Here is a 27,674-nt window from a genome sequence, read left to right as displayed (position 1 = left end):
GATGACTGACATTAAAGGTAGCCAATGGGAGTGGAGAGGAGGCGGGACGGCGCCGGGCGAGTAAGCAATAAGGGGCCGCTTTATTGGGAGGTGGGGGTTGGCCTGAGTGTCAAGTCTTTCAGCTGAAGCCACTCTGGTTCCCGGGGAGGGGAAGCCGCCGTTGCCGCCAGAGATGATCGATCAGAAGCGCAAGGCGCAGGAAATGGCGCTGGTGCCGACCAAGCGGCCGAGGAATGAGGCGGCGCAGGGGGGCCCGCAACAGCAGCAGGCGGTGCTGCAGGCGGTGAGGCCGGGGCCTCCGGGCTTGGGCCGCCCGGGGGAGGGAGGGAAGGAGTGGGGGGGTGGAGAGTCGGACCGTTCCCCCCGTCAAATCCGCCGCTATCCCCGTTATATCTCGGGTTTTCAGCCTCTGCAGCATTTTGTTTTTGCTTTCCACCGATCGAAGGACCTAGAAAGAGCCAGGCCGCGTGACGTCATCACCGAGCGCCGGTCCAGCCTGAGCACAAATCACAGAATGGTTACAGCACAGGAGGAGATCATTCGGCCTGTCATGTCTGTGATGGCTCTCTGAATGAGCAATTCACCTAGTGCCACCACCACCCTGCCTTCTCCCTGTAGCCCTGCACTGTCTTCCTTTTTAAATAATAATCCAGTCCCCATTGAATGCCTCGATTGAACTTGCCTCCACCACACTTTCAGACAGTGCAATCCAGATCCTAATTACTGAAGCCATGCAAAAGTTTTTCCTCGTGTTGCCATTGCTGCTTTTGCCACTTGCTTTGAATCTGTGCCCTCTCGTTCTAGATCGTTCCCCCATTAGGAACCACTTTCCCCCATCTGCCTTGTCCAGACACTTCATGAATTTGAATACCTGTATCAAATTCCCTCTTAACCTTTTCTCCTCCAAAGAAGACAGTTCCACCCTCCAATTTATTCATGTAACTGAAGTTCCTCACCCTGGAACCTTTTTCATGAATCCTTTCTGCACTCTCTCCAGTGCCTTCACATCCTTCCTAAAGTGGGACATCCAAAACTGGATGCAGTACTCCAGTTGAGGCTGAACCAGTGTTCTGTACAAGTTCAACATAACCTCCTTGCTTTTGTGCCCCTATTAATAAAGCCAAGGATGCTGTGTACTTTATTAACTGCACTCAACCTATCCTGACACCTTCAATAACCTATGCACATGTACACCCAGGTCCCTCTGCTCCTGTTTCCACTTTAGAACATTTATAGAGTATTAAAACCCCAGAGTACTGTGTGCAATTTTGGCCTCCACACTCAAACACAGTTATTGAGATTAAAAACTGTAAATGCTGGAACTATTCAACAGGTCAGACAGTATCTGTGGAGGGAGAAACCATTAAAATTTCAGGTCAATGACCTTTCATCAGAACCTTAATAGGATTTTGAGGTGTTTTGACCGGGCACAATGCACAGCATTATCTTAAATTAATGTTAGCCAGATAAGGATGTGAAAGAGAAAAGAATTGAAAGTTATGCTGATAAGAGTGGGAGGATGGTTGTGGGTTCATAAATATCGGCATAAGTACTGGTAAGTAGCATGAAGTGCAGCTCGCTGGAGTGCTATTAAACTGAGTACTTAACTCAGGGAATTGATGAATGAAGTGAAAGAAAGAAAGCCTTGCATTTATGTACTTTAGGTGTACAAATGGAACTAAAGGTTGACAAGTCCCCTGGACCTGATAGCCTGCATTCTAGGGTCTTAAAAGAAGTAGCTGCAGAGATTTCGAAGTTCCCCCTAGATTCTGGAAAAATTCTAGCGGCTTGGAAAACTGCAAATGTAACACCTCTGTCAAAGAAAGGAGGGAGACCGTAGGAAAGTGTGGGCCAGTTAGCCTAACATCTATCTGGGGGCAGGGGGAAATGCTGGAATCTATTACTAAAGAGGTAAGAGCAGGACATTTAGGTCCATAACTTCCAAGCTCCAGGCTATTGTAACTCGCTGGCGAGCGAGCGGGGGTATCCCCTGCCCCCTGGAAGTCCCTAGGTAAGGATAGCCGGAAGTTCAAACTTCCATTGGGTAATTGCCTTGCAATGGGGACCATCCAAAAATACAACGTAAGTCGCAAACGTCGGATGGTTCCAACTGTCTTATGGTAGAAGAATTAAAACCATTTCAAACTTCTAGGTAACTATAGTCCTGACCCAACCCCGACTACCCCCCTTGGGCTGGATTTCAAGGTAAAAAAACTACAAGCGGAATGGCAATCTGACTCTGATTTGCCACTCCATGGACATTACGGACCTTAGAAAATCATAATACTATCAGGAGGAGTGAACGTGGTTTTGTGAAAGACAAATCATGTTTGACAAATTTATTAGAGTTCTTTGAGGATGTAACAAGCAGGGTGGATTAAGGGGAACCAGTAGATGTGGTGTGTTTGGATTTTTAAAGGGCATTCGATAAGGTCAAAGGTTATACACAAGATAAGAGCATATGGTGTTGGAGGTAGTACATTAGCATGGATAGAGGACTGGCTGACTAACAGGAAACTGTTGATATAAATGGGTCATTTTCAGATTAGCAGGCTGTGACTGGTAGAGTGCTGCAGGGATCATTGCTGGGGTCTCAACAATTTATGGTCTATATTAATGACGTACCTGCCTCTGCCAATATAATTTGAGGCATATTGCAAGTATGATCTGAGCTGAGGGTATAGTATGAATGTTGGGGTGCAGCTGGGTGAACTCTGATTTTGAAAGTTGACACTAATAGGATCAGCAGAACATGTTTTGGTTCCAGTTTGGCTGGTGTGTGCCCTATGTCACTTGAATTTGTGTCCTTATTATACTTATATTTTGGGATTGGGTAGGGGGAGGCAGTGAGCTTTTACAACAATTTCGTTTGCAAGTTTGGTTTTGAGGGACCTTTCCAATTTTACATTGTCTGTGCAACTCATAAAACTGTGGTGAGATGGATGAGAAATTCATACTGATCTGACTTCCTCATTTGCTTTTCTGCCAATCATTTAGGGTCCCCCAAGAACATCAAGTCTTCAAGCTCCTATAATGCTGCTAACAGGCCATGAGGGAGAGGTTTACTGCTGCAAGTTCCACCCAAATGGATCAACACTGGCATCTGCAGGATTTGATCGACTCATATGTAAGTGAGAGAGGCAATTTTATCTTTGCTCTGTTTTCTGTCATACAGGCTTGGTAAAGTAGATAGATATAAGTAAACTTTAATTATTTTGGAACTGATTATGGGACCGCTTATTATGCAAGGTCCCGATTATTTTGTTAATAGTGGTACAATTGTCTACCCGGTTATACTAATAGCAACTAATGTTCAAATGCCATCCTTTGGTGATGTAGCAATACTGCAGAGTGGAAGTGTGAGTTCACCCACTTTGGATTCAAGAAAAACAAATCAGAATATTTTCTTAAATATAAAAGCAAAATACTGAGGATGCTGGAAATCTGAAATAAAAAAACAGAAAATGCTGGAAAAACTCAGCAGGCCTGACAGCATCTGTGGAGAGAAACCGAGTTAGCGTTTCGAGTCCACATGACCCTTCTTCAGAGCTAAAGAGAAGTAGAAATGTGATGAAATTTATACTGTTTAAGGGGGGGGTGGAGCGGGTGAAGCTGGATAGAAGGCCAGCGATAGGTGGGGACTCAGGACAATATGTTAAGAATATTTTTTTTAATGGCAGACAAGCCAGAACAGTGGAAGAGCATAAGGATTTTGGTTTCCATGTGTACAAACTACTAAAAGATAGTGCATGGATCCAAAAAGTAACCGGAAATGCAAATGGAATGTTGGCCTTTACCTCAAAAGAATTGGGATTCAAGAGTGAAGCGATGATGCTTCAGTTGTATGGCACCTTGGCCAGATCCCATCTGGAGTATTATGTTCAGTTTTGGACACCACATCTCAGGAAGAATATATTGGCCTTGGGCAGGGTACATCACAGAATCACCAGTATAATACCAGCCTTTCAAGGATTAAAATATGAGGGTACATTGCATAAACATGGCTTGTATTTACTTGAGTTTTAACAGTTTAGGTTGGTTCTAATTGGGATTTTTAAAGTGATAAAGGGATTTGGTGGTGTATACACAGACAAACTATTTCCCTTGAAGAATTCAATATCAAGGGCATAATCTAAAAAGTTAGAACAAGCTTCAGCAGTGAAATCAGGGACCGCTTTTTCAAGGGGAGTGGGAATCTGAAGCTCTCCTTATTGCCTCACCAGCCTCACCCACCATCAATTGAAATCTTAGACTCAGGATCGTTGGATTTTTGTCATGTTAAGGTATCAGGGAATATTGATCAAAGAAGTTTAGATACAGGTCAGTGATGGACTGATTAACTGGGAGAGCAGGCTCAAAGAGCTGATTGGCCTGCTTCCTGTTTCCTATATTCCTAAAATACATAATATGTTCATGTTCTGTTCATCTCGAACTGTTAGTGCAAGTATAAGGCTTTGTTTTCTTCAGCTTGGAGTGAGTACTTTGAGCTCTAAAATGCATGCAGGAAATATCCATCGTTGATCACATTTGACCAGCTTGATGTGATCAGTTGTGTAGCATAGAAGCATCTGAGCTGAAATGCACGTTTGTGAATTTGAAATAAAGCATTAAATATTGCAAGTGGCCATATTGTATTTGTATTGTACACCCTCTGAGTGGGGCATTTATCCTGAGCTGGATTGCCAAATGTTGAATCAAAATAAACATTTTGCGGCATTGATTCAGCTTCAGGACCACACTTCATATTAATACTGGCTGTAGAGGTGAATTTGTTAGTTGTACAGTACAAGAGCTACTGCTAATAGTGGGGAAGATTGCAAAAATATTTAATTGGTTTGTGTAGAAAGGAAATGTTACTGATTTGTTAAGATGTGTAAATTGGCAATTGAAGCCATACGTGATAATTTTGAAATAGCAAAAAAGCAAACAACTGTAGCCAGCTCTCAACTGGAAACAGAAAATGTTGAAAACGCTGAACAGGTTAGGCAGCATCTGAGGAGAGAGCAGAGAAGGTGATATACTTGTGGGCTCTTCATCAAATATTACATAGTGTCTACAGCACAGAAGCAGGCCATTTGGCCAGTAGGTCCATGCAGGTGTTTACATTCCACATGAACTTCCATCCAATAACTTGCCTCCACCTGCTGCCTGACCTGCTGCATTTTCAGTATTTTCATTTTTTTTTAGTTTAAAGTAGCCATTTGTTAATATTTCTTATCTTGCCGTATACCTATCCCTCCTGTTGGTCCAAAAGGCTTGTGCAAGAGTAGTGACACTCATTTGCAGAATGTGTTTTCAATTAGCTTAACCTAATAAAACAGCACCTTTTTGATGTTTTGATAAGTGCACAAAGGCTATGTGTGGTTTAAGCTCCTTCATGTTTTTGTCTCTCGTTCTCTGTCCTCAGTGTTGTGGAATGTGTATGGAGACTGTGATAATTATGCTACATTGAAAGGTCACAGTGGAGCAGTTATGGAATTGCATTACAACACAGATGGCAGGTACTGTAATACTGTACTGGATTGTCATATTTAAAAGAGAGCTGATTTGTTTCTTGACATGATTTAGTTGAATCAGAGTGTATAGAACGAGATTTGTTTGAAATTTGGGACCATTTGGGATAGGTTGCAACCTTCTGTCCCAGTCCTGCATGTTCCTTTGTGTGGGAAAGTGCTTCAATTTAATAAAAGTGATTTGATGCCATGCCATTAGCTAAAAGAAAGACTTGCATTTATGTAGCGCTCCTCAACCACCAGACTTCTTGAAACTCTTTACAGTCAATGAAGTCCTTTTGAAGTGTAGGCGCTGTAGGAAACGAAGCATCCAATTTGTGCACAGCAAGCTCCCACAAACAGCAATTTGACAATGGATAGATTATCTGTTTTTGTAATGTTGATTGATAAGTATTGGCCAGGACGCTGTGATTACACCCATGCTCTTCAAAATAGTGCCATGGAATCTTTTACATCCATCTGAGGGGCAAACAGGGCCCTTGGTTTGACATCTCATCTGAAAGACAGCACCTCTGACCAGTGTAGTACTGAGGGAGTTTTGCACTGGAGTGTCAGCCTTGATTTTTCTGTTCAAGACCTGAGTGGGACTTGAACACAGGACCTTGTGACTCAGACGAGAATGCTACCAATAGAAGCATGCCTGACTTAAACCGTTGGTTTCCTATGTGTCTGGTATTATACAATAGTATTGTGCTCCTTTGAATCAACAAAGCAAATGCACCATCCTACACACTTTTCCCCTTCCTATCCTTAATGTGTTGATTTCAGCAGCAACTACTCCAGCTCATTCTATGGACCTCAAATTTATCTCTCCTCTTTTCCATATTGGTGTTCTTACCTCTTTAACTTTTTGAGTATATGTCATATTTTATGTGCTACTTATTCTCATCTTTGCCAGTCTGAAAAGGATGGTTCCCTGGACACTACAAGGAGCTTGAGCTATGAATCACAGAATTGTTACGTTGTAGAAGGAGGACATTCAGCCCATCGTGTCCGCACCGGCTCTGAGCATTTTAACTTAGTGCCAATCTCCTGCCTTTTCCCCATAACCCTGCACATTGTTTCTATTTAAATAATCATCCAATGCCCTCTTGAATGCCTCAATTAAACCTACCTCCGCCACACTTCCAGACAGTGCATTCCAAACCCTAACTACTCGCAGAGTGAAAAAGTATTTTCTCACCTCGCATTTGCTTCTTTTACAAAACACTTTAAAACTTTACCCTCTGGTTCTCAATCCGTTTACGAGCAGGAACAGTTTCTCCCTATCTACTCTGTCCCGACCCTTCATGATTTTGAAAATTTCTATCAAGTCTCCTCTTAGCCTTCTCCTCTCCAAAGAAAATAGTCCCAACTTCTCCAATCTTTCCTCATAACTGAAGTGTCTCATCCCTGGAACTATTCTCGTAAACCTCTTCTGCACTCTCTCCAATGCATTCACATCTTTCCTATAGTGTGGCGCCCAGAACTGTACACAATACTCCAGCTAAGGTCTAGCCAGTGTCCTATATAAGTTCATCATAACTTCCCTGCTCTTGTACTCTGTGCCCCTATTAATGAAGCCTAGAATACTGTATGCTTTAAAAACAGCTCTCTCTACCTGTCCTGCCTGTCTTCTGAGCTTTGGCAGTGACCAGTAATTGACAAACTTGTGAGGTCAATGCAAGTAGACAAAAGGGAAACAGAAACAAATAAATTTCACTGAAATAAAGCCAAGGTTATCAATTTAAAAAACTATGAAGAATATACTGTTTTTTTCCCCCTTCCTCACCCTAGTCTATTCCAGTTTAAAAGCTGGTTTAATGTTCAGAGATTTGTTAATTTAGTGTTTTCTTGTCACAGATGAAATTTGTGTGTTTCCTTTTACTGCCTGTGATCAGTATGTTTGCATGTAAGAGGTGAGTTTTTTCTTACCCTCAGTGAGTGTCCCAATTAATTAACCCAGCAGCAAGCTTTTTGTGAGTTTAAAAATAGAGGGTTATTTATTAATACATACCTTGAATTTATCGCAACATTTCACTCATTCATCTCGCGCACACAAAGATTAGATATAGGTGAGGGCAGTATATTGTTACAGCTTATAATTATCCCAGTCTCTTTCGTGGCAGGCCTGTAGTTTCTTAGATGTAGTTGATGCTTTAAAATTCAAGTGAAGGTCTTGTGAAGCAAAGGATTCTCAGCAGGCTGTGAGGTTTCTTCTGGTTGAATTTCTAGGAGGTTGGGTCTCAGGTGAATTCACAGTTGGAACAGGTTGGGAACCCTTTCTGCAAGTAACTTCTTGCTGATTTAAAAGCAGTCTGCAATGGTTCCCTCATCAAGTTCAAAGTCTTTTTTCCAGACAAAAGGATGGTGTGAATGATGATTCCAATCATCCTGTTGATTCTTATTGAAACATATGAGATCCTGCGGGGACTTGAAAGGGTGCATGCTGAGATGATGTTTCCCCTTGTGGGACAGACTAGAACCAGGGGGTATAGTTTAGAGGTCTACCATTTAAGCTGGCAATGAGAATTTTTTTCCTGAGGTTTATGAGTCAATGGAACTCTCTTCCCCAGAGGGCAGTGACCATAAGACATAGGAGCAGAAATTGGGCCAGTTGGCCCATCGAGTCTGCTCCGCCATTCAATCATGGCTGATAAGTTTCTCAACCCCATTCTCCCGCCTTCTCCCCGTAACCTTTGATCCCCTCACGAATCAAGAACCTATCTATCTCGGTCTTAAATGCACTCAATGACCTGGCCTCCACAGCTTTCTGTGGCAATGAATTCCATAGATTCACCACTCTCTGGCTAAAGAAGTTTCTCCTCATCTCTGTTCTAAAAGGTCTTCCCTTTACTCTGAGGCTGTGCCCTCGGGTCCTAGTCTCTCCTACTAATGGAAACATCTTCCCCACGTCCACTCTATCCAGGCTTTTCAATATTCTGTAAGTTTCAATCAGATTCCCCCTCATCCTTCTAAACTCCATCGAGTATAGACCCAGAGTCCCCAAACGTTCCTCATATGTTAAGCCTTTCATTCCTGGGATCATTCTTGTGAACTTCCTCTGGACCCTCTCCAGAGCCAGCACATCCTTCCTGAGATACGGGGCCCAAAATTGCTCACAATATTCTAAATGTGGTCTGATCAGAGCCTTATAAAGACTCAGCAGCACATCCCTGCTTTTATGTTCTAGTCCTCTCGAAATAAATGCCAACATTGCATTTGCCTTCCTAACTACTGACTCAACCTGCAAGTTAACCTTAAGAGAATCCTGGACTAGGACTCCCAAGTCCCTTTGCACTCCAGATTTCTGAATTCTCTCCCTATTTATAGAAAATAGTCTATGCCTCTATTCTTCCTACCAAAGTGCATGACCTCACACTTCCCCACGTTGTATTCCATCTGCCACTTCTTTGCCCATTCTCCTAACCTGTCCAAATCCTTCTGCAGCCTCCCCGCCTCCTCAATACTACCTGTCCCTCCATCTATCTTTGTATCATCTGCAAGTGGAGGCAGGGTCATTGAATATTTTTATGGCTGAGTGAGATTGATTCTTGATGATTGACAAGGGAGTCAAAGGGTATAGGGGGTAGGAAGGAAAATGGAGTTGAGGCCACAATCAGATCAGCCGTGATCTTCTTGAATGGTAGAGAAGGCTTGAACAGCTAAATGGCCTACTCCTGCTCCTAATTCGTATGTTCGTATGTATCCTGTATTGTTTTTTGACACCTTGAGATTCACCCAGTCTAGTTTGGATGAGGAAAACTGTCATAATACAATGGGAGTTTGACAGGATCCAACCACATCCATCTTTCACATATTTGAGTTTTGATATCCCCTTTTGTCCAAGGTGAAACAGAAAGTCAAGTTGGCTGGGATTCTATAGTCCTTTTGTGTTGATCCATCCTTAAACAAAGGGATGCGTGAATTCCCCAGATAGCTGTGAATGTCTATATTAAGGAATGCCAGAAGCTCAAAATGCCAAAGGTCACGTGATTTGGACAGCCATTTTAATTGTGTGTGTGTGTGTGTGTGTGTGTGTGTGTGTGTGTGTGTGTGTGTGCGCAGTTTTAAAAAGTATTGACTGAAAGCTCATAATATGTTGGAATCTGAGACTGTCTTACATTTGGGTTAATTTTTCTGCTTTGTCTTCAGCATGCTTTTTTCAGCATCAACAGATAAAACTGTAGCAGTGTGGGACAGTGAAACAGGTGAAAGAATCAAGAGATTGAAAGGCCACACTTCCTTTGTGAACTCATGTTACCCGGCAAGACGAGGACCACAGTTAGTCTGTACAGGAAGTGATGATGGAACAGTAAAGGTGATTGCAATTTAATATTGCGTCATAATGTATTTTGCTAACCTAATGGTTCATGGGACAAAAACTGAAGGATCAATTCAGAAATTCTAAAGCAGAAGCTTGCAGCGATGAAACTATCCTGGCAATGACTGAGCAGGTTCCAGTATAAGTATATTACCCTCTCCAGGGGATAAATGTGTTTGGTAGGGAGTGGGGCTCTGCCAAAAGCTCAGTGAGTTTATCCAGTGAATAGCGAAGTCAGACAGACCATAAATGGCCAAGTTCAATCTTGGATCTGTGCTGAATTTGCTAATTCGAGGCAGGGTTGCAGTTGCATGATTAGCATTGGCGTCAGTGCTAGGCAAGGAAGAGAAGTGTTAGCAGGATTTCTGCTCTTGATTTGCAATTTAGCAACTCCCTACTAGAAACTATATTTAGGGCGAGAATGGGATCTGGCTGCTGTCACCTTCAAACCTTTGATAACCACTCCCTAGCCTTTACTATTTGAGCAAAGTACCAAAAGGTTGGTGGCAACTGTTGGGTTGAACCCTAACAAAGGTCAGTGCCTTCAGAAGAGGTGCACAATGTGTTGGTTAGGTTGCTTGTGCAGGTAATATAAATAAAACCTAGACTAGTATAATTATCGCTTAAATTTGAAAAACATGAAAAGGCGTGCAAAAGAAAATGGGAATGTACAAATTGTTCATAGGGCACTGTTCCAAAGGAATATGTTAAAATTGCCACCTTTCAGCAAAGTCCAATATGCATTAGACTCAGTTTTTTACACTTGTTGCTGTTTATGGAAATTCATTCCCTGTGAAACACTCCCTATTACAAACAGAGGCAGGTTGACAGTTTGGACTCTGTCTCTTCCACATCTTTTCTTCTTTCCTCACTTGCTCCATCTCTCCTTTACCTTCTTGTTTGCTTCTCTTCCTCCCTTGTTTGCTCTCCCTTCTTTCCCCCTCCTCTCTCTTCCCTGTCCATTGGTTTTTGTCTCTGTTTTTATCGCCTTTATTTTCTTTAATGTGTTTCTACATCTAATTTGCATTTTTTGGTTCCCTAGCTATGGGATATCAGGAAGAAGGCAGCTATCCACACATTTCAGAACACATACCAAGTACTCGCGGCAACGTTTAATGACACAAGTGATCAGATTATCTCGGGCGGTATTGATAATGACATTAAGGTAAGATGCTCCTTAGGGTGGTTCGTTAGCCACGTGAAAATGTAAAATTTAATCAACAAGAGGAACGACAGTGCTGTGTTTTAGAATCCATTAAAATTTGTTGTTGTAATTATTTTGATAAAATGACACTTCTTATTTCTTTGTTTCCTGGGGTGAATTGAATTGCAGGAGCGTAGTTGAGTACTGGCCTTTTGTCTTTGCCCTGGGTTTAACAGCGATTATGTTTTAGCAGTAGCCTATTGGTATAGTTTGGCCTGGTGGTCCTGAGAGAGGTATTTTATATAGATTCAGTTTGTAGGCACTGCTCCTTCATATGGGAATGCATATCGCACTGTTTATCGACCCATTGCAGACACCACCTGACATATTGATCAACTGAGGCTTCAGCTTTTTGAGCAGTGGGTCCCCTTACACTGGGAAGATATTTTCCCCCCATCGGCGGGGAAGTGCAGGAGCAGGCGCACCTCCGATTGGCGCCCCTGATCGGGGGCATGCCACCATTTTACGTGGGCGGGCGCACGAAAGAGCGCACTCATCTCTCTGAGGCTAAGTGCTGCCTCAGGGAGATCGGCGCCAAATTTAAAAATGGATAAACAAAATTTCCCTGACATGTCCCCTCATGTCCACCACTTTTAATCAAACATTTATTAAATTTTTTAAAACCCTCATAAAACCTCATCCCGCCCGTAGATGAGGTTTCATGCTTTTTCTGAAGCCCGCCAGGGCTCCCGGCCTGCCCGCCAACCTTAAAGTTGGACGGGCAGGTCCATTAATTATTTCAATTACTTTTTAAATGGCCTCAATAGGCCGTTGACAGGTCGGCGGGTGCACAGCTGATTTGGCTGTGCCCCCGCCGACATGAAAATTGAAATGACGCGGGATGACGTCAGGAGTTCTGCCCAATGTCATCCCGCGTCATTTTACACGTCGGCAAGCGGGCCCCGCCCTAAAGATCCTGGCCACTGTGTCTACTGATAAAAGAACATCTCTGTCAAATCATTGGGCGAATTGCATGGAATCTGTTCTTGCTTTTAATCCTGATTCACTTCTGATCTGGTAATGCTATAGTTGGCACTAAATCATAACTGCTACCAGTACCTCACCTGACTATTTTGTGGTGGGCATTTTGTAGTAGGGATGCCAAACACCTGCATGAATCAAGCTATTGAAAACCTTATCTGCTGTTTTGTAGAATAGACTACTGAAGTTCTATTGTTCAAGAGCTGAGTGGTAACCAATGCTCTGGCACCGCTAGAGGGATAGTGCTGGTTGTTGCTACCTGTTGTGTAGTTATTAATGATGTCTACTTTGAAAACCTATCATTTTGTTCAAAAAATCGTAGAATAATTACAGCACAGAAGGAGGCCATTCAGCCCATCATGTATATGCTGACTCCCCGAAGGAGCAATTTACCTAGCACCACTCCTCAGCCTTCTAACCACAGCCCTGCACATTCTTCCTTTTTAGATAATTGTTGAGGGAGTATTTCATTTGTTCTCACAGTTTTATTTTCTAGGGCTTTGACTCTTTTATTGAAACATAATTTTCCCAATAGCTTGCCCAAATGATCATTCATGATGTTTTGATAGGATACTTAACTGTATTGTGGATCCCTGCTGAGCCTCACCCTGTTCTCACCTAGCATCTACACATAAAGATTTCCAGTGGGGATAAGCAGGTAGTGTCCAGGACTGGAAGCACTGGCCAACGTTTCCTCTTTTTCTCCTCAACCCTGTTCTTTCTGTGGTCAACTGTAGGAAATCGCACAAAACGTTCTTGGTTCAGTTACTCACAGGATGAATTCACTGAACATTGATTTTAGCTTGGATTTTAATATTGAGCTTTGATTTTGAGCTTTGTAAGGAAGCCTCAAAAAATCAAGCTCTAATAAAACTTTATTTCTGTTTATAATGTTTATATTCTGCCCTCCTTTAAGCCTGGGACTTTGAGTCCCCCTAACATCCTTTTAAAAAAAATAATCACACTTCTGACTTGGACCACACCAACTTCTAGCCTCAGAATCAGGAAAATGATGTGGCTGGGAAGCTTTATCTGATGCTTCCACTCCCTTAGTTGGATCATGTGTTTATAATGTACCAAATAAGCATTTTTATCTGAGAATTTTAATTCGTTGGATTCTTTCTTGCTGGTCACAAAGTTAAAATTGGTTAATGCTAGTTAACTCTGCAAGGCTCAGAGGATATACTTTATGGCCTGGTGTACCAAAGGCAATTGGAGACAGGGTAGTTCAATATGTCAATACCAGTTAAATACAGAGCTTTAAACATATCCCGTCCAAAGCAGTGTCCCTGACAGTTGCTTGGGGCAGTAATAATTTCCTTCAATAACAAATTGATCTAAGTGGTTAGAGCAGAACATTGGGTTTCTCAGATCAATCCATTCAATTCAATCACTCTGTATGAATTCCTGGGAGATTGTTAAAGGAATGTTTGATTGACAGCTGCATCTGAAATGAAGACAAGTTCATTTTGTGGGGCATGACCGCAATTCTCCTCAGTCCCTTTGATGGATACTCTGCAGCCGAGTTTCATGTTATGGGTTTAAATTTGGCCCAGTGAAACACCTATCAGTCAGCCTGAAGCTGTCAAACATGGGAGCTAGCCAGAGGACTTTGCAGTAGCTCTGTAAGAAGTAAGCAACTACATTTTGAGCCTTAGCACAGGGTGTATATCTTTGTTGTTTTTAGCATTTAAGGAGATGAGTAAAACTTAATATTTTCTTTTATTCATTCAAAGGGATGTGGCTTCCCTGGCTAGACCAGCACTTATTGCCCATCCCTAATTGCCCTTGAGAAGGTGGTGGTGAGCTGCCTTTTGGAACCGCTGCAGTCTATGTGGTATAGGTACATCCACAGTGCTATTAGGGAGGGAGTTCCAGGATTTTGACCCTGCAACAGTGATAATTAGGTATGCTGAGTACTGTTCTTTTTCCAGTTCAGTTAATAGTCTAATGGGGATATGTCAAATGTGAGGACACTGAACCTGAGGAAAATATTTGTGATTAAAAACCTGAAGGTGCAACACTGTCTACCACAGTTCTTTGTTCAAATAAGCAAAAAAGATTTCTATTTTTAGGGATGTGTTTTGTTCAAACAGTAATACTAGGCCAATCCATTTTTCAATAATCTTGCAAAATGGGTTGCTTTGTAACAGATTGCTGGCTTAAATCCAATCTTATGCTGCCGCTTAAGGGCTGCAGTGGACCCAATTTGTAACATTACCACATGTGGAAAAAATTCTCAGTCCTTAACTAATTTTAGTAGATCCTGCAAGCAATGATATGTTTTTTCAGTATATCTATCCTTAATGACGATTGAGAGCTTACACTTGAATTTTGTGGAGAATGGGGTAATAATCTCCCGATGGCTTTCTTGAATGCATATCGAAACAGACGAGGAAGGTCTCTATTTCTGCCCTTGAAATATGCTGAATTATCTGACTTCAATCAGTGAAGCAGTTTTGGTGCTACATTGGCTTTAAGAAAGGTGTGAAAAGCTAAACCAGGTTTTCCACCGCAGATCATTAAACAACTCGTGTTGAATGCATGTGTATGTATTTTGACCCATGTGTATTTTGTTTGTGAGGAGAATTGAATTCTGTTGTGTATCCTTTATAGTAAAGTTGGCTGTCAATCATTATGAAAGCGCACATTTTAACAGTTATCATTTAAGTGAGGGACCTAAGGGTGCCCAATGTCATGGAACTACAAGCAGTCATGCCTTATGAGAAGAGAATATTTGGCAATTGGAAAAATAATTGACTTTCTTTATCATGGGCGTTTTCTGAAATATTGTTATCTTCCCAAGTTTGAGGTTTGAATTGTCAGGGAGAGGGGGATATTGTAAGCTTATTCAATCATTCAATTTGCTTACGCTTAATTACAGCTTTTAAAGAAAAAAGAACTTGGGAGGCAGTAGAGTGGGGAGGAAATGGGATAAGTGAAGGAATCCCAGTAAATCCCTGGATTTGAAATGTCTGAAAGGTGTCATGACGTGTTTCTTTGTTTCCCTAAGCTTCATTGTTTAGGATATTGCACTAATCCATTGTATGAAAGAATGAGGTCATTCAGAATGTTTACTAAAAATGAGGAATCCATGCATCAGTTGTTTTCTAAATAGATATTGGTTAGGGTGAGTTTACACTGGTTAAAAGAGATGGTAATACAGATATTTGAGAGAGCCAAAGAGTAACTCTATAACATGAAACAAAAACAAAAATACCTGGATAAACTCAGCAGGTCTGACAGCATCTGCGGAGAGGAACACAGTTAACGTTTCGAGTCCGTATGCCTCTTCACCAGAACTAAGGAAAAATAGAAAAGAGGTGAAATATAAGCTGGTTTGGGGGTGGGGTGGGGTAGGACAGGCAGAGCTGGATAGAGGGCCAGTGATAGGTGGAGATTGCCAAAAGATGTCATAGACAAAAGGACAAAGGGGTGTTGACGGTGGTGATATTAGCTAAGAAATGTGCTAATGGTGACATTAAGGGTAGAAAGCAGGACGAGCAAGGGACCGATAGCCCTAATGGGGGTGGGGTGGGGGGAAGGGATCGAAATAGGCTAAAAGGTAGAGATAAAACAATGGATGGAAATACATTTAAAAATAATGGAAATAGGTGGAAAAAGAAAAATAAATATAAATTATTGGAAGAAAAGGGGATCGGAAAGGGGGCGGGGATAGTGGAGAGAGTTCATGATCTAAAGTTGTTGAACTCAATATTCAGTCCGGAAGGCTGTAAAGTGCCTAGCCGGAAGATGAGGTGCTGTTCCTCCAGTTTGCGTTGAGCTTCACTGGAACGTTGCAGCAGGCCAAGGACGGACATGTGGGCATGAGAACTCTATAACATGCCTGTGTGGGCTTGTAAAAATTTTAGGGAGACTTGCACATTCTGACACAAACTTCACCACTCTCAGCTTTGCAAAATGTGTAGTAGAAAATCTGTACTAAATTCACTTTGCTGCACACTGCAAAAATAATAAATGAATTTCTGCTATGGTTAATTTTAGAACTTTAAAAAATTTGCATGTGCTTTAATGTGTTTGGCAAGTTGCTGACTGATTAGAACTTATTTTAAAGTTTAACTTGTTTTTCTTCTGTTAGGTTTGGGATCTCCGACAAAACAAGTTAATTTATACCATGCGTGGTCATACAGACTCTGTGACTGGCTTGGCTCTAAGTGGAGATGGTTCTTACCTTCTTTCTAATTCTATGGACAACACAGGTAATAAAAGTGTGATTGTGTTTTCTGAAGAAAGGCAGAGGTGATTGACTACTGTGTTTTTGAGGACTTTGAGAGTATTAAATAATAATTAAACAGGACAGGAGGTAACATGCATATGATTCTATTAATCTTTTGGGGAGAATGACAAAAAGTGTAGGAAGTCTATAATGCCTTGTCATGTTCTCCGCATGTTCCAAATTCACTTCACATCCATTCAATTACCTTTAAAATGTAGTCACTATTGGTAAGATGACAAACCTGTCAGCCAGTTTGTACACAGGCTCCCATAAACAGCAAACCATGGAATGATACAGCACAGAAAAGGACCATTCAGGTCATCATGCCTGTGCCAGCTCTTTGAAAGAACTACCTATTCATCTCGCACCCCTGTCTTTTACCCCTATCCCTGTAGGCTTTTTGTTTTCAAGTGTACATCCAATTCCGTTTTGAATGTTACTATTGAATCTGCTACCATACCCTTTGAGACAGTGCATCTCGGATCATAGCTGGTCAGGGCACAGTCCCGTGCTCTCCTTGAATCATCTGTGGAGACAGGTGGATGTGATGGTGCTTCCAGCAAGTATGAAACTGAAGTATCGATCTAGGTTATGCCCAGGTCCTGGAGTAAGGTTGAACCAACAGCCTTCTGACTCCCTGATAAGAGTGCTACCAAAATGGCAGGACTAAGTATCCTGTATTTTTGATATTCACATACCAAGACTGCCCAAACGGTGGCCACTTTTTACCAGGGCCACTTTGTGTGACCCAATTTTTTTTTATTCATTCATGGGATGTGGGCGTCGCTGCTTAGGCCAGAATTTATTGTCCATCCCTAATTGCCCATGAGAAGGTGGTGGTGAGTTGTCTTCTTGAACCGCTGCAGTCCACGTGGTGTAGGTGCAGTCCACGTGGTGTAGGTACACCCACAGTGCTGTTAGGGAGGGAGGTCTAGGATTTTGTCCAGCGATAGTGAAGGAACGGTGATATATTTCCAAGCCAGGATGGTGAGTGACTTGGAGGGGAACTTACAGGTGGTGGTGTTCCCATGTGTCTGCTGCCCTTGTCCTTCTAGATGGTCGTGCTCGTCGATTTGGAAGGTGCTATCGAAGGAGCCTTGGTGAGTTCCTGCAGTGCATCTTGTAGATGGAACACACTGCTGCCACTGCTTCGGTGGTGGAGGGAGTGAATTTGTGTGGATGGAGTGCCAATCAAGCAGGCTGCTTTGTCCTGGATGGTGTTGAACTTCTTGACTGTTGTTGGAGCTGCACTCATCCAGGCAAGTGGAGAGTATTCCATCACACCCCTGACTTCTGCCTTGTAGAAGGTGGACAGGCTTTGGGGAGTCAGGAGTTACTTGCTGCAGGATTCCTGGCCTCTGACCTGCTCTTTTAACCACAGTATTTATATGGCTAGTCCAGTTAAGTTTGTGGTCAATGATAACCCCCAGGATGTTGATAGTGGGGATTCAGTGATGGTAATGCCATTGAGTGTCAAGGGGCAATGGTTAGATTCTCTCTTGTTGGCGATGATCATTGCCTGGCAGTTCTGTGGCACGAATGTTATTTGCCACTTCTCAGCCCAAGCCCATTGTCCAGGTCTTGCTGCATTTGGACGTAAACTGCTTCAGTATCTGAGAAGTTGCAAATGGTGCTAAACATTGTGCAATCATCAGCAAATATCCCCACTTCTGACTTTAGGATAGAAAGAAGGTCATTGATGAAGCAGCTGATGATGGTTAGGCCTAGGACACTACCCAGAGGAGCTGTTATCTAAGTTGAAAGTGGCTAACTGTGTAGACTGGGAATCGTACCTGTGACCTTATTAAACTGTGTGGTTTAGCTGCTCATGAACATCAAACAGACTGTACACTTTGCTGTCTTTTCACACATTCTTCTTATAGTGCACTCTAGTTTGTTCCTTATAATATTTACCCCACCAATTCACTTCCACTGCTGTCTTCTCTACAGAAGCCAGTGATGCCTTTTTGGGATGTGTTCTACTGGTGACAGTTTTGTTCTGCAGTATCTTGTATAATTGGCCATTTGCCATGTACACATCAGGTTATTTGACAATTGGAGGTTTTTGGGGAAGCAACACAATCCAGGATGATCCTGTCTAGATCCAGTGTCTACTGACTCACTTAGTTGGGCCTGCTAAATAGTGATAAGGAATGGGAACTGTCATTGTACTTTTTCACAGCCGTTAAGCTATAGCTCTAGTAACAATGTGCCAGCTGAGATTGGCTAACTCAACACAGGTCAAGGATTGTACCTGGGAACTTCGAAGCCTGGTTTGACTCTAATGAGCTGAAACTTTGGATTAACCTTTCTTGGGTTTCATTTTTACCATTTGAGATTATTGTGCATTAAGTTACTTAAGTGAAGATTGATGGAAATCTCAAAATAAACCATGGCGTATGAGGCTAATTGGGTTCTCTGATTTGTATTAGTTTTGCTGTTTAATGATCAGAATATGTTTCTAAATCAGCAGAAAAGTAAATTGCCAAATCTTTGATTTTTGTGTCTGGATATACAGTGCGGGTCTGGGATGTCCGTCCATTCGCTCCAAAAGAGAGGTGTGTGAAAATATTCCAGGGTAATGTGCACAACTTTGAAAAGGTAGGGGCGTTTCTTTTAAATTATATCAGTGTATTATCTTTGTAAATCAAAAAGAACACAAGGACTTCTTAAAAGACTGCAGTGGCTGCAGTATTCTTAGATGTTCTGCTTGAGAACACTGAACTCCTACGAGGCGGGAATGCAGTCAGTGATGCAGAATATAAAATGGTCCTAAGTAGCATTTTGTGCCTTGCCTTATCAGGCAACATAAAGTGAAGTTGAATGGAAAATGAGGACATATTTCAATTCTTTATTTTTATTAAGTGGTTAAAAAGTTCAACAAAGGTTATTATTTTTTAAGCTGATAATGACAGCAAATACAGAAAGCCATCATGGAGTCTTTTAAATGAGTTAATGTTACTCATCCAAGTTTCCAGACTCAATCAAATAATTTGGTGTGGGAAATGTTGTGTAGAGTTGGGAGTTGGGGACCAGTGTCGCATTACCTTAGCATTAGCGTTTCTTTTTTCACTCTAATAGTGTGTTGATCCCTTGTGCCAAATTTGACATTATAGAATTTCTTGCAGAACCTTTTGAGATGTTCATGGTCGACTGATGGAAGCAAAATAGCAGCTGGATCTGCTGACAGGTAAATTTTGTTTCATGATAGCTTTGATTGTATATGTGTGATAAAGCTTGGAATTGATGGATGATCATTCAGATGCACTTTTTACATTTATGATGTCCACTTACTGGTCTGAGTGATGAATTTTATGACCAGCTAGGAGCTGCATGCTGCGTAACTTCGAATACACTGTCTCCCTATGGTGACTTCTAATTTAATAACTTTACCATATTTGAAACCACCTCCTTTACTGAATATTAGGATGATGAGTGCAGGAAATTGTTTAAACATCAATTCTATGAAACAATGAAATTTACCCATTGAGAAAAAGACACTGGTGTTAACTTAATACCGCACCAGCTTAATCTGATTTCAGGATTGTTAATCACCTGGCAGCATATGTTGTGCCAAAAGTCTACAAATTCTAAAACTGATCTTTTTAAAGGAGCTAGGGAACATGGCAGGGAGCAGGGAATGCACTTTCCAAATAATGGAGCCATAATTACTAAGTATTGTGTCACATTAAGATTTTTTTTTTGCTGCCGTATAAAGCTACATATCTCCATGGATTACATTAATTTAAAGAAGTGCCTTGGAGGCATTACTATGATAAAGGCACTATATAAATGCAAATTGTTGAAGATCATTTAAAAAGACATAAAACTCAACAGTGCTAAGAGATTACACTATTTCTTCCAGATTTGTTTATGTCTGGGATACAACATCACGAAGAATCCTGTATAAATTGCCAGGGCACGCAGGCTCAGTGAATGAGGTGGCATTTCATCCTGAAGAACCAATTAGTAAGTGTCTTGTTGCGGTCAACAATTTAAAACCCAGCATAGTTATATAATTACTTCCAACATTTCCTTAGAGAAAGGAATTGTACAGCTAATTCGAAATCGGTAAAGGGGAAGAATGTGTGTGACGTTTCAGATGTGTAATGTTCAGTAGGGTGAGCAATAAAGGTTATGCACCCAAAATATGAACCTGTATTTTTCTGTTGACAGAGATTGACTGACCTGATATGTATTTCCAGAATTTTCTGTTGTTTGTACATTTCAGTAACATTCTTCATGTGCAAACAGATGGATCAATGCAATTTAAGGAACGTGGATACTAAGTGAAAGGGATAAACAGGAAATAAGGGATGGAAGCAAAAGTATTGTTGAAGAGCAAAAATTTTGTAACCAGTAGGGATGGAGTCAGCAATGTGGAGGGACTATGGAAAAATGTTCCAGGGAATATAATGGCTGAGGAGCATCTGCTGATTAAGCAGATGAATCACAGGGCAAGGAATAGATCTTATTGAGGTAGGAGCAGGCAGCTCGTGAAGGTTGGTGAAATGAGCTGGGGCAAAGGCGTGGCACTGTAGATTCACATTGTACGCTCAAGGTCTGATATGAGATCAAACTCCCAGCCTTATACTGATGCTGTGTATCCTGTTCTCTTTTTCTCAAAATCTTTATACTAATGGCTCTTCAAAAATAGGGTTGAAAAGCTGTGTCTTTAAAATGTCAAGTTACAAAATTAATTATTTTGTAATTACAATTTAGCTCATTTAAATATTATTGGTAACTTATTTGATATTTGTGGCATCTTGCTGTGACTGGCTTTGGTGATCCATAGCACGCTACTTCAGGCAGGATAATAGCAGGAATGTCTTCTGAGCATACTGGCTGGCACCTCAATGCCAGAGAGTCTAGAAACCCCCCCTGGAGAACTTAGCCATGTCCTTGACATGAGTGGTTCAAGAGCCGGACTAAAGTTTTTGCCTTTTACAAAACCCTGCACGTACTGGCAGTATGGGTTGGGACCTGACATCGGCCAGAATTTTCCGGCTGACTTGCGGGTGGTGGAGCCTGCACGTCAGCACTTAAAATGTCAGCACGCAGCATCGCATTATTTCGCAGCAGGGCGTTCGCCCACCATTAATTGAAGGCCTCGATAAGTCCCTTAACTTGCTAATTGTCCTGGATTTTGAGGGGCCCGTGCGAACTTCAGGTCGGCGCAACGGGCCCAATAGGCAGGCGGGTTGGAGATTTTTTTAAGAAAACTCATGCAATGTCGGGATATGTGGACTCAGAGGGGTTGTTCATGTTTTACACGAAGTTTTAATTGCTGAAAGTGTTTAAAAGTTGCCTGTTTGATTGTTAGCAGTTCTCATCAATTTCCAAGAGCTTCTTGTGTACTTTGAAACCAGTCTGCAGACAGTAATCTTTCTCGGGCCTGCAGCTTTCCGGAGGCCTGCATTTAGCCTGGGGGTATGGGTTCTGACCTCTCCACTGGAGGTAGCTCCCCTGAGGAGGAAGGGAGGGATAGAATAAGGAGGAGCCCAGGGCAGGACAATCAGCCTCCAGGGGAGCCACCTTTGGGAGGCCAGGTGTAGGCACAAGGGGCGCAGGGCCAAGAGGTTGTCCAAGAAGCAAGGGGCCGCAGAAGCCACTATCCTGCTGCCAGGGTATACAGGCGGCGAAGCAGCTACCTCAATATGACTGAGGTGCAGTGCCAAAGGAGGCTTCGAGTGTCAAGGGAGACAGTCAACTATATCTGTCAAATGATTGGCCCTAAGATCTCCCCTAACTGTGTGGGTGGACACCCCATGCCAGCGGCTGTGAAGCTCACAGTTGCCCTCAACTTCTATGCCTCTGGCTCCTTCCAGGGCTCGGTGCGTGATCTTTGCGGTGTCTCCCAATCAGCTGTCCACACTTGTGTCAAGCAGGTTACAGACGCTCTTTTCAGACGGGTATCCACCTTCATCCACTTCCGCTGCGACCAGGCCAATCAGACACAGCAAGCCAGAGGCTTCGCGGCCATTGCTGGCTTCCCCCGTGTCCGGGGTGCTATAGACTGTACACATGTGGCCATCAAGACGCCAGCAGGTGAGCCCGGTGCCTTCGTCAACAGGAAGGGCTTCCACTCCATGAACGTGCAGATAGTGTGTGATCACAGGATGCAGATTCTACAAGTCTGTGCAAGGTACCCTGGCAGCTCCCACGACGCCTACATCTTAAGACAGTCCCAGGTGCCGGGGCTCTTCAGTGCTCCGGCTTGGCTGGATGGTTGGCTGCTGGGTGATAAGGGCTATCCCCTGCGAAGGTAGCTCATGATGCCACTACACCGTCCAAGAACAGAAGCTGAGCAGCGCTACAATCGGAGCCACGGCACCACAAGGGCTGTGGTGGAGAGAGCCATCGGTCTTCTCAAGATGCGCTTCCGATGTGTGGACCGCTCGGGGCGCACTCCAGTAGCCCCCAGATCGCTTCTCTCTGATAGTTGTAGTCTGCTGCGCCCTGCACAATCTTGCGCTGGAAAGGGGGGATGCAGTTGACGAAGAAGACCTTGACTCCCTGGATGAGGCTGCACATGATGAATCCAGCAGTGGCTCAGAGGATGAGGAAGCACAGGGCAATGATGAGGGGCAGAACGATGACCTGCAATTACACCAAGGATGCAGGGACACCCGGGACGATTTAATCCAAAGAACCTTCAGCTAGCTCCACACACATGGATCAGCAGGAGCAGCATTGCCTGGCACTTCCACATGTGGCACTTAGGTGCCACATCTTCCACCTGTTCAGCTGCAACTAAGGGCTTAGTACAAAAACATCAATGTCCACTCAAACACTCATGATAAATATGTGATAAAGAAAAATGCACCACAACAAAAGACCCTCAGCCATGGTAACAAAGGTGGACTTTATTCTGCCCAAAAGAAAAGCAAACAACACTCCATTGCAATAAGAAAAATTTGGGTCCCTATTCTAAGGGCTACACAAAATCACCAGTGACGTACCCATGGAGTGCCTAAGGTGCCTTATGCTTACGTTTTCGGATGCTACGTCTAGGTGCCGCCCCATCGCACAGAGTGACTTGAGAGACAGCCTGCTGCCTCTGCTGTCCTATTGGCCTCGATGACCTTGGCGGGCGTCCTCTGGCCCATGGAGCCTGTGATGGCTCCGCCTGGGAGGGAGTGGCCAGTTCCAGAACTGGCACCTCCCCAGGTGTCGTAGTCTCAACGGAAGAAACGTTGACTGGCAGAGGGGCGGAGGAGTTGCTGCCCTCATCCAGAGCGCCCTGAGAGGAGCTCGCAGCAACAACAGGCAGTTGCTGCACCGATGTGAGGTCCCATTGGACCTCCCTGCTCACTGCAGATGCATGGGCACCGATTGCCGACGCTTGGTGCCCACAACATCTCCCATATTGGGAATAACCACCCGTGGCCAGTACCGCTGTGAGGGCTTGCAAGTCAGAGCGTATCCCAATCATAAAATGTTCCATTCAATTGAAGCCCCTCTCTGAGAGTCGCCAATCTCTCATTGGAGGAAGTCTGAAGCTCTGCCCTGAGGGTCAAACCTTCACGTGCACTCTGCCTGGATTCCTCCGTCGCAGAGACCAACTGAAGCATTCCCTCATGCAACCCTGCCAGATGCAAACGCACTTCCTGCCGCCTGTCCTGCAGCTGCTGCATTGGGGACAACATCATCAGTGCAGGACTCAGCATGTGCCTCGTCCCCTGCAGCCCTCCGGCTGCTGGCGCCATCGGCACTCTCTGCCCCTACCATCTCCTCCAGCAATTGTGATGTGCCCTCTCCACTGTGACCTGGGACACTCGCCGACAGTAAAGTCCCCACTGAGGTGTGTGTGTCTGCGCTGGAGCCTGGCTGGCTGAAATGATGTGCCACAAGTTGCACATGTTGGACCTCAGGTGTGGAGTGGGGGCTGCGGTGTCGAGGTGCAGCTCGCTCTGGTGGTGATGCTGAAATTATCAACAAGGACAGTGCATCAGTTAGCGTACATTCAGTTCAGCCTTTCATCCCTTTCACCCCCAGCCTCATAAGTCGCTCACCCTTCAAGACCCTAAGGAGACGAACATTGGTGAGGTGGGAAAGAGTCAAGAGGTGCCCAAACCATTAAGCGCACATGCAGACAGGCTGGTCAGATGGCCTCAGGAATGGCACGTGGCATGTTATGTGCCATAGGAGTAGGGAGAGTGCAGAGGTACCTGACCTGGATGCATGCTGGCCTGGATAGTTGCGGGGCTGAGGAAACATCGCAAACAGTTGCAACATTTGCTGTGGATCACAGGAGATTGAAAGGTCACAATATTGGCCTTCATTCCGTTAGGAGGGGCATAGACCGGGTGTGCAGAAGGCAACATTTCTCTTTGGCGCAGGGATGAGTAACGTGGCGGTATTTATCTAAGTTGAGTGCCATGAGGTTCACAGCTGAGGTGCTGAGGACCTTTTGGACAAAGTAATGTGGGGCGCACTGGCTGAAAGGGTGCTGGAGGTCCCAAACCCCCTAAGATGCAATAAGTCTTTGGCTGTGCAGCAGCAATCCAATGGCATGTTAGACCATGGTGATAGTGGTCACAAATGGGATACGGTGACTTTGGAAGGTGGTGGAGACGCGAATCCTCAAGGGGACCGGGGTCCCTTCTGTATGACCCACACGTCACAGTGTCTCAGTCTGTGAATGAGCGTTGTTTCAGCATTAATGATTCCAGCAACCATCAGTGGTTTGGTTGGTGGGCAGACAGAGTGGATGGGACTGTGGACCTCAAATACCTGCCCGCCGGACCCCAGCCTCGCCGCCCCTGGCCTCCTGCCCAGCTCCATGGCCTCTTCTTCAAAGGTTGTGAGGCGCTGGAGGAGGGCGTGCCCACCTCCAGTTCTCTGGCACTCCCGGGCATTGTGGTGACTTCTTGCCTTCAAAACAGAGAAGAGGATTAATTGGGGCTGTTCGCTCATGTACTCTGCACGCGCACGCTGCACACCAACCACAGTGGCCCACCTGAGGTCTCCAGCGGCTCCTGTCCACACTGCTGGTGACCAGTCCCCAGAAGATAGTACGGCTGCTCCCAACGGCCACCTTGGGCACATTCGACGATCATCACTTTGAATAGCACATGGGTCTTAGCGCCCATGACAAGGAGGTGCAACTAGGTGCGGCGCCGATGCCAGCAGATGCCACTTGGCCAAAACACCTTGAGGTACCCCCTGCACCATCTCATTACCATCAATGTGACATGTGCTGGAGTTCTGAGTATGTGTCTAGCGGCCTCCCCTGCAGGTTGCCCCTAGACTACTCAAATGCCACAAACACCAACATATGCTGCGGGGAGAGACCCTTCTTCAACTCAACCACTAAGGCTGATGTAAGCATGGTCAATACCCATTTGCCCACCCAGCGTGCGCCAGATGCCCTATGCAGTAATGACAGCAAGACATGCTGAGGGGGGCTCAAAGGCTAAGGCTGCCTTCTGGGTCAAATAGCCAAGACAGACATGGTACTCACCCTTCCAGAGCGCAGCAAGTCATTGAATCTTTTTCTGCACTGGGTGCCAGTGCGCCGCACATCACCATGGGCGCTCACAGCATCACCCACCTCCTCCCACGCCTGGCTGGTGACATGGGGGGGGGCCTCCTCCTCCCATCCTCTGGTTACAGGACGTGCCGACGGATAGACACCTCTTGGAGGAGGACAGCAAGGCATGCATCTGAAAATCGGTGCCCCCCGCTGGCCTCTCCTGCAGCCTGCCCCCCTCCTCCTGCTCATGCTGCTGTCCAATCGGTCCTCCCTCCCTCTCTCCACGAGTGGCCATGGTGCACTGCCTCAAGCAGGCTGTCTGGCCATTCTTTGTACAGGCTGCCGGCTCCCCATTGGAACCGGCGGTCTGAACACGCCCGCCCCCACAACTATTTTCCCATTCTACACGGGAGTCGCTTACCCGCTGGCTGGGCCTTAATTGGCCTGCCCGCGGAAAATGGCGGCGCGGCCTGTTTCTCCGGCAACAATCGGCTGCCCGACCAACAAACAGAAAATTCTGCCCATAGTGTTGTACCCACTATATTGATTTTTGTGTGTGCGTGTGTCTTTCTCTTTCCTCTCATCACCACACACTCATCTTGTTTCTGTTGTCTTGATATAATTGATTGTCACCACCTCCAGGGCAGAAGGTTGAGAGTTCAATCCCCACTGCAGACTTGAGCGCATAATCTAGGCTGTCACTTCACTGTAGTACTGAGGGAATACTGCACTGTTGCAGGTGCCATCTTTCAGACACGTTAAAACATGGTTGCAGGCGATCACCTGACAGTATTCAAACAAGAGCAGGGAGTTCTTCCAGTGTCCTAGCTTCTAACACACATCACCCAACCACTTCTCATTGTGGAGGGAACTTGCAGAGATCCATTAGCTATGAATTACTTTGGCACAACTCGACATGAAAGCTGCTTTATAAATGCATGCTTTTCCTTGGGGTTTTCTCTTTCCATATTTGTAAAAGAGCCTGTAATACAAGTAATATGATACAATGCTGTTCAAACCCACCATTTTCCACCATAAGCTAAGTTTGTTTACAAAACCTCAGTTAAAATCCCCATGTAGTAATTACTAATAAACAAACATGGTTGGGAAAACTAACTCGTGAATGTTTCGTGCTTTCAGAATATTTTATGGTGGCAGATGTAATGCAATAATATCAATGAACATGAAGATGTTATCGAACTGGTTGAAGAATTAGACCAGTTTTAACTTTGTCTTGTATTTGACAATTTGCCAGAGGCACTTCCTCACCAGCATTTGTGCTGGTATCATGAACCTCACTAGTGACCTTGGGTTATTGAATTGTGAACTTAGTGCATTGTCTTGCCGCCCTACTAATGTCTACAGTTGTTGATGTTGTAATTGTCATACGCAGATCAGATAGGTGAGTGTGATATTTCAGAATAAGGAGCGGGAGGGATGCAAGTTTTTAATTTAACTATTAACTGCTTGTAACATCCAAGGTAAAGTTTAAATTGACTGAAGTCTACAATTTCTTTTTTATTCCAACAGTCCTTTCAGCATCCAGTGACAAAAGACTCTACATCGGGGAGATACAGTAAAGAGGAACAATTTGTGACGGGGAACTTGTCTGACTTCAACTGGCAGCTACACACAAAATGTTCAATTATCAGAGAAGAAAAGTAATACTATTGGGGGAAAATACATGTATAAATACTGGACAAGTGATCCAACCATGAATGGGTTTGAAACATGTCTTATTTTCATGACCTGGCAAATGAGCCTGGCTGGTTTTGGAGGTCTGGACCAGTTTGTACAGTTCCTGCGGAGAGCAATGTGAGTGCAGAATCTGAATCTACACAGTTTGTTGTTGTAAAATCTGGCCCACATTCAGTTTTGTATCATGGCTGTACAGACAATTTTGTAATGTTTCTTTTTAATATTCAAGAGAAATAAATTGACACCTCTTTTGCTTACAA

The 27,674-nt window shown here is 44.0% G+C and overlaps 1 protein-coding gene across 1 annotated transcript; it reads left to right on the top strand.

Moving 5' to 3' along the window:
• Positions 1-86: 86 nt before the first annotated feature.
• On the top strand, positions 87-27,674 carry snrnp40 (small nuclear ribonucleoprotein 40 (U5)). The gene is made up of 10 exons (XM_078567266.1): positions 87-283; positions 2,998-3,127; positions 5,408-5,501; positions 9,648-9,813; positions 10,859-10,981; positions 16,101-16,221; positions 18,757-18,839; positions 19,367-19,428; positions 20,104-20,207; positions 27,247-27,674. The coding sequence occupies exons 1-10, from the start codon at positions 173-175 to the stop codon at positions 27,294-27,296; spliced, it is 1,044 nt and encodes a 347-aa protein (XP_078423392.1). The 5' UTR covers positions 87-172; the 3' UTR covers positions 27,297-27,674.

This window comes from Cetorhinus maximus, chromosome 21 (assembly GCF_964194155.1).
Source record: "Cetorhinus maximus chromosome 21, sCetMax3.hap1.1, whole genome shotgun sequence".
In the NCBI taxonomy this organism is placed as follows: Eukaryota; Metazoa; Chordata; class Chondrichthyes; order Lamniformes; family Cetorhinidae; genus Cetorhinus; species Cetorhinus maximus.
Note: the sequence above shows the minus strand (reverse complement) of the source record. Positions and strands in the feature narration are given on the sequence as shown.